The sequence below is a fragment of the Theobroma cacao genome, chromosome 10 (genome assembly GCF_053813885.1).
Source record: "Theobroma cacao isolate CCN51 chromosome 10, ASM5381388v1, whole genome shotgun sequence".
Classification (NCBI taxonomy): Eukaryota; Viridiplantae; Streptophyta; class Magnoliopsida; order Malvales; family Malvaceae; genus Theobroma; species Theobroma cacao.
In genome coordinates this window covers 22,442,178-22,449,879 of record NC_142648.1, presented here as the reverse complement: position 1 = coordinate 22,449,879, position 7,702 = coordinate 22,442,178, and the positions used below count along the sequence as shown (strand labels likewise).

The 7,702-nt window shown below is 37.7% G+C and overlaps 1 protein-coding gene across 1 annotated transcript; it reads right to left on the bottom strand.

The window, feature by feature from the left end:
- Positions 1-843: 843 nt before the first annotated feature.
- Positions 844-7,440, bottom strand: ALA1 (aminophospholipid ATPase 1). The gene is made up of 7 exons (XM_018129247.2): positions 5,138-7,440; positions 4,729-5,035; positions 3,298-4,006; positions 3,083-3,206; positions 2,732-2,951; positions 1,842-2,300; positions 844-1,321 (listed from the first exon to the last, which is right to left on the bottom strand). Exons 1-7 carry the CDS (start codon positions 6,636-6,638, stop codon positions 1,102-1,104), a joined length of 3,540 nt encoding a protein of 1,179 aa, XP_017984736.2. The 5' UTR covers positions 6,639-7,440; the 3' UTR covers positions 844-1,101.
- Positions 7,441-7,702: the final 262 nt, after the last annotated feature.

Sequence of the window (7,702 nt, the reverse complement as noted above, 5' to 3'; positions counted from 1 at the left end):
TTCAATATCAATAAATCTTAATTATTATAAAATATATATATATTTATATAAATCAATAAATAGACCTCAATCGTGTATTAAACTTGCTTACATGACATATGAACACAATTAAATAAATGAATAATAAATAGATCATGAATTATATAAATATATGATAATACGATTAATTAATCGTGTCTTGAAAGATTTTAAATGTAATAAATAAATTTCACATGATTAATACATGAAACACGATTAGTTAAAATGTAAACTCTCTTAAATTTGTCATATTCGTATCGTGTTGTCGTGTCGCGTGTAAACAAATGATATCATGCATCACACTACCTCACTCCCATAAATTTACCTCTAGAAACTCACCATAGTACCCAAACCTGCTAAAGCCTGCTGGCTTCTTTCTTTAAAAGAAAAATAACGCAAGACCTTGGAAAAGTCCAAGAAGTATTCCCAAAATGTGTGACATGCATATTTGTCCCCTTTGATCCTCTCATGTTTTGGTTTGAACTTGCAGGCCAACTGCAGGATCTTGGTCAACATGTTGCTGTTACTTGTTTGACAAGATCAAAGATGTAGATCTTGTTCTCTATTTTGGTAATTGCCACAAGGTTGGCGTTTCAAGATTATAGACAGCAAGATCATCTCATGCTCCTCCAACTCAATCATATTTAGAAGAATGACAGCTCATCAGGATCTCTGTTGTCCCCCCATGAATGCAACTTCATGAGGTTGAAGGCTTTTAACAAGGTCATTGCCCAATGTGGTATTAACATCATGGATCATAAAGTTACATAATTAAAACAGATTTAAATAGCCTCATAATTTCCAGTCGGAATACAATCAAGAATGTATATGAGAAAAAACTCTATTCATTGAAAATTTCGTGTATGTTTCTTTGTATGATTCTCTGTGCTGTAAACAAAGCTAGTTTACATGAAATAATTTTATTAGCTACAACTGCGTAAACTACAAACCTAAGGAATAACACCTCTATCCTTTGGATAGCAAACAATGAAAATCCGGCAATGAACAATAATACTCTGCAGAAGCCTGAAGAAACATGATACTTTACAAAAAGAAATAGGGGTGAAGGAACAAAATCACCTTTCATCTCCTTGGAGGGTCCAAGATTGGATTCATTTCTACTTCTAAAGCTCCAGTCGCCCTCTGACTCTGAAACTTTTCAGCTTCCCTTGCAATCTGAACATCACAAGGTGTGTACAATTGATAGAGAACTTTCACAACAAAACGCGGAACTAGTGCAACTACAATGATGGCAAGCAAACACAACCAAAACAATCCCGTCCTTGCAATTTTAAAGATGGCCCTGTCAATTCATATCATTTGCCAATTGTCAGACAATATACATTGAGAATTAAAATTCTAAAAATTCAATAAATCATTTACTCTAAATGCATAACTGGAGTACTGATCTATGGTAACTCAATAGCAGTTTAGAATCGACTAAGGACATTTTTTACCATCAATAACAATTGTCATTTTCCTTAGGGCAACAAGTCATAATTGAGATTTCCTAACCACGGGGCTGCTGCTAAGCACACAGAAACTCTGAAAACTTGGATGTGTACATGTATTCATATGCATGTTCATATCACATACACACACAGGCACAAGCATATCTATATGTATGCATGTATTAATATATATTTGTATTACATGCTTTTGCTCTGTTAGCAGGCAAGGAAAAAACCTAATCTTTTAAGGTATGTTATGGGGAAAGTATGACAAAAATTATCCCAACATGCTTCATCATTCAAAAGAAAGTAATAAGCTAAATTAAAGAAAATAAAACTACAGATATCAAATCAGATGATAAAGGGGCTTACCAGTACCCAACTAATGATGGTAAAGCATCGATAATGATGACGCAGATGCATGTTGCAATTATAGATCCCCAAATGGCTGCATGAGTTATCCAATTCCACCGGATGACATCCATGGCCAAGTGCAAATTAACCAATATAACAACTGCAATTGTCCAAAGATCTCCTATACTTGATCCATCAATGGTGCTGCCCCAGTAAGCGAGAAGAGGAATAAAAAAGACAACTGCACTTTGCCAGAAAGTATCAATCATTGTTATCCAAAAGAGTCTTTTGTTGTAGCACTCTTGTCTGTGCCCAGCCCCATACAGCTGAGGATCCTTTAAAAGAGTCCTTCTACTTAAGTCCTTGTCAAGAATACCAACAACAATCGTAGGCACTGATGTGTAGATTACAGAATACAACACACTGCTCCACTCAGTGATTGCAGTAGTCAATGTGAAACAAGTAAAGAGCACATACCTGCACAAAGCATGCAGATGAAATTTAATCAATTGACCAAAAAGCAATTCAACTTCTATTCTAAATAAAGTGTAAATTATGATTTGGAACCAGCTGGGATCAAAATTCAATATCTTTATCCTAATTGAGCAAAGGAAAAATAGTACTTTTTTATTTTTATTTTTTGAGGGAGATAGGCTTGTCTAGAACAGTAATAGAGGAGTGTACAAGTAACAGATCAATCAGATACATTTAAAAGCATGCAATGAGGACATTTAATAGCCTTAACCCCCCTATATGCCCAGTTAGAAAAAACCAAAAGATAAAGTCTCTCAGGCGATCAAGGCTTGCTTAAACCGCCAACAATTACCCAATGAAGGTTGAATATTTGCATTTAGCACAAGTACAAGAATAAATAATATAATTGAGCAAGCACTCTATCTAAAACTTACCAAAATAAAAGAAGGACAAACACTGCATTCCTGTAAAAATTGTATAATATCATGTAGCCCATCCGCTGGTAATTCCAATGGCCATGGACCAATAAAAGAGAAACTAAGAATCTAAACTGCCCCATTGCAAAATCTGATGCCATTACAGCCTGCCTACCCTCTTGGCCACTGATGCCAACTCCCACATCCGCCATTTGGATCATTGAAACATCATTAGCACCTGTCAAGTTTCCAGAAGAATTTCTTAAATCAGCCCAAACCACCAAAATAAAAGGCAGATAAAAGTTGACAATATTAATTTTTCTTTTTTGCATAAGACGATGATTAGAAAATCAAGATAATGATGATCACCATCCCCAATGGCAAGTGTCATGTCTGAAGTCCTGTTCTTTACAAGGGCAACAATTCCGGCTTTTTGTAACGGGGCCACCCGACAACACAAAACCACAGAACAATTACAGGCTAATTGGAAGAGCTGCAACCAAATATGAAAAATAAGTCACACCAGCATGCAGGATATCAGAAACAGAAAACAAAAAAACCAAGGCAAGTCTCTAACTCCTTACCGTTTCTTCAAGTTCACTGTCAAGAATATATACAAGGCTGGTACCATCAATAATCAAGGCTACTGGAGTTAAACCAGCTCCCGAAGTTCCCCCAGCATTATTTGCAGTGTCTGATATAGTCATGAGTTTCTTAGACATGATGATGGCATCTTCTAAACTCTTTCTGCATGACTCCTTAGAGTTGCTGTTAATTATAAATTGCGTCATTTTACTTGTCAAGAGCTTTGAGGAGTACCCAATTGATATGGCAGTTTCTTGCTTGTCCCCAGTCAACACCCATACTTTGATCCCAGCTGTTCTAAGAGACTCGATGGCTTCTGGCACTCCTTTTTGCAGTTTATCTTCAATACCAGAGGCACCCAGTACACAGAGATTGTTTTCTATATTGCTAGCAACCTTCCGAAGCAAAGAGGCTCTACCCATCAGAGCAGTACTTGCTGTCTCAAATGCAGAGTGCCATACCTCAAATTCTGACGTACTCAGTTCTCTCATCCCAACAACAAGTGTTCTCAAACCCGATGAGGAGTAAGAGTGAAGATGGGCTTCGGTTGTGCGTATTATATTTACATTCAAGGATCGTTCTATGACACTAAACATGGATGTGTCAGCACCTTTTACAAACAGTTTTACAGATTTGTCAGGGAACCCCAATATAACAGACATCCTCTTCCGATCACTATCAAACTCGTGCAAACCCAAAACATTGAACCTGCATGGCCCAAAACATTTTTATTCAACATTGAAAAATTAATATAATTCAAGTCCAGAAGTACAACACCAGCACATTTTTTTTTTTGAAGCATCTCAAACGCCAATGTGGCCTTAAAAGTACAAAATGCTGTGACATGCCTCTTTCTTTTTAATGAGAGTGTTTACTGTTATGAATGAGTTCGATCATATATTTGTTCTCTATAACAAAGACCAAAAAATGGCGGAAAAAACATATTATGTATAGAAACTTTAAAACTGTATGCACAACTGCATCTATAACTACCATGCTTCTCACAGAGAATTTAATTCCATCGGCTCCCAGATTCTAGCTCTCCAGTGATCTGACAAACTGCCTTGCATCAACCTTGACTGCTTGAATCAGGCAAAAGAATTCCAAATCTTGCAGTTTTGTCATCGTTGAGAGACAACAGAAGGCTATCTTGGCGCAATCAAGCAAACATGCAAATTGCAATTTCATCTCCTTCCCCCACAACCCCACCCCACACCCCCAACTTTTTTTTTTCTTTCTTCCCCCAAACCACAAGAAGTTTCAATATCAATTCTTAAATCTTAAATTGATACTAAAATAAGGCAACATTGATAGCAAAAAACTCATATTTAGTAACTATACTGGTGCTAGTGGAGGTCATCATAATATAACTATATCACAGAAACTGTGGAAATTAATTCAAGTAGATAAAAGTCAGCACTTCAGATTACCTTTGCCTTTCTCCTTGAATGTCAATAACAATATGGCCAGAAGTTCGTTCTATCAGCATAAATCCATATGCTGCAGCAGCATAAACCAATGCCTGTTCATCTGGAGACTCTCCTTGGTAATCTATCAACTTCACAGTAGGATCAGACGTATCTATGATTAGAGGCACAATTGTATTGCAAGCTGCCAGAGCAAGGAAGAAATCATAGACATGACTGCCTTCTTTTGTCTCTTTTCCACTCCTCGCAAACTGTAGAAGCTCTGGGTCAGTCTTTACCTTCATCTTAGGCCTCAAAACCTTACCATCCACTGATTTAGAAAAAATAAGTTAAGTCAGAATTATGCTAAAGAAACCTCAAAAAAAAAATTCCTTTCTCACACAGAAGTAGTAAAGATATATTAGTTGTTTACCTTGGACATAGTAACCATCTACTGAAGAGGCCTTTCCACCATTGTAATCTACCCCCCAAATGCTTGCACATTGAAATTCCATCTTGTTCTCAGTAAGTGTACCGGTTTTGTCAGAGAAAACGTATTTTATTTGTCCTAGGTCCTCATTTATATTCAAAGCCCTACACTGAAATCGTGAATTTGAAGACTCATCATACATCTGGGTATCTCTAATCATGAAGTAAGCCTGACCAACCCGGACTAGCTCCATGGAAATATACAATGAAATGGGAATCATGATCTGGAACACAATTACTGACATGAGGAATGTGAAAAATATTTCCATTCCCCATCCATAATAATTATAGTCATCTTCTTCCCCATCAGAAAAGTCTTTTCTTCTGTAAAAGGGCAAGAAATCCAACTCGTCCCGGTGGCGCCTCAGCCAAACAGCAGCACAGACAGACACAACCGTACATAGAGCAATAAGAAACAGAGAGAGGATGATTATCTCTAAGTTCATATGGGTCTCAAGCCGGCTCCTCTTAGATGGGGCCCCTGAGCTGTTAAGCATCACTTTGGTCTCACGGCCAGCATAGACAGCAACCCCAACTGCCCAAGCAGTATTTTTGAGCTCACAGCCACGAAGAATAATATTGGAGGGACCAAGAGACAGCCGTTTCCCATCAATTTCCATGTTGGCCTGAAACCCATATATGTTCCTGTTGGGTTTCTCACACTTAATCAACCCAGTAATCTTCCCCTCTTCAGGAATCTTCGTAAGGGTCTCCTGTTTTGCATATCGTGTCTTCAAATTGGACTCTCCATCCAAATTAATAGTCTGCACGTATGCAACCCCAGTTGGATCACTAGTGGAGAGCAGCACGATATCACAAGGAATAGTTTCATTTGCATGAAGCTTGATTATCTCACCAACCTGAATGTTCTTCCATTTCTTTTGTTGAAATTGATAATTTACCAGAACTGATGCTAGCCTATTATTCTCAATCCTATCCGACCTATGCCGCCTGTAGTCCTCATATGCATCCTTAACTGCTGTAACCAGAAGGACAATTGCCAATGGCAAAATGGAAGCTCCACGGCCAAATACCGCAAGCTGAGGCAGCTGATTGAGCACAGCAATCACAAGGAAGTATATATAGGCAACTCTATGAAACTGCTCAAACAAGTTCCTAGGCACAAATGTTAGGATTGAGTACTTTGCTGTCCGAATGGAATTCCCAGCAAACTCAAACCTCTCATTTGTCTTGACAGGATCATTTATATGTACCAACCTAGCATCTTCATCATTGATCTCTTTCTGTGACAGGGCATTCGTCTCTGAATCAGCACCATGGGATCCATATCTCACAGGCTTTGATCCCAAATCAGTAAAAGTCACTTCCCTAATCGAATTGCCACCTGAAGCCTTGGACTGAATAGAAAAATTGCTCCTCCTTGAGGAGGAACTTAAGGCGGGTTCAATACTATACAAATTCTCAACTGGGGTTTTTGAATCCATCCCAAAAACAAATCCAGGATCCCCTTCAACTCTCTAATCTTAGATCAGAGGAATATAAAATACACTAACAAAATCTACAAAAACACTTTTGAGGCTATGATCTTCCCCGTCAACTCTCTTATCTTAGATCAGAGGAATATAAAATACAGTAACAAAATCTAGAAACCATTTTTGTGGCTATGTTCTCTGGATCAAAGACCTCTCTAACAGCTCAAAGTCAATAAATCAACAAAATTCAAGAAGTACCCAGACTATGATTTCAACCAAACTTCAGCAACGGATATTACGAAACAAAAAAAAAAAAAAGACAACCCAGATTTCCAATCAGCAGAGTAAAGCCAGGGGCATACCCCACAATAATTTACACATACAAAATATATGTATACATATAAATATTGTACAAGTACACATACAAAGAAAGAAAGAAGGAAGGAAAGAACCTTTTTGTTAATCTTTGTTGGTATATAATTTAAGTAAGTAGCGTCAAGAAGAAGCCATCGAAAGGGATAATGGAGTATCTGTACAAGGAAAGGAAGATGTGGGAATTATGGCGATTGGGGGGTTCTCTTTTCTGTTGTTGCAATGGCGTGTTTGAGAGAGGGAAATGTCCAAAGTCAAAGGCATTTTAAGAGACGAGGGCGGCCTTCACAAGAAAGAAAAGATTGAGGAAGTCTTGATGGGGTGGCAACAAGGAACGATCAAATCCCTTTCGTTTCATTACATTTGACAAACCAAACCCAATTTTGTTTGACAAGGAAAAGGAAATGTCTTCTAGTTTGGCTGCCCCTTTGACATTAAAGACAGAAGAAGGTTCTTGGACAGTGATTGAGAAAATTACAACAATTCATTGATTTGTATTTATTTTTTGTCTCTGTTTCTCTAGAAGGTGTGGACTTCCCAAAAAAGAGGTACTGCTATCTGAATGCCATTATTATTATTATTAATTAAAGGGTGTCTTATTAAATGAGGTTTCCCTCTCAGGAAAGTAGGCAGACAGAGAGAGAGAGAGAGAGGTGATTGATGTTTCTTTTGCTTGTTCTTGCTGCTCTTTTTCTTCCTTTCTT

Coding starts and splice junctions, on each gene's coding strand:
- ALA1 (XM_018129247.2), bottom strand. CDS start 6,638: ATGGATTCAAAAACCCCAGTTGAGAATTTGTATAGTATTGAACCCGCC. Junction 4,007..4,728: donor ATTCAAGGAGAAAGGCAAAG/GTAATCTGAAGT, acceptor TGGGCCATGCAG/GTTCAATGTTTTGGGTTTGC. Junction 2,301..2,731: donor TTTGTCCTTCTTTTATTTTG/GTAAGTTTTAGA, acceptor TGCTTTGTGCAG/GTATGTGCTCTTTACTTGTT.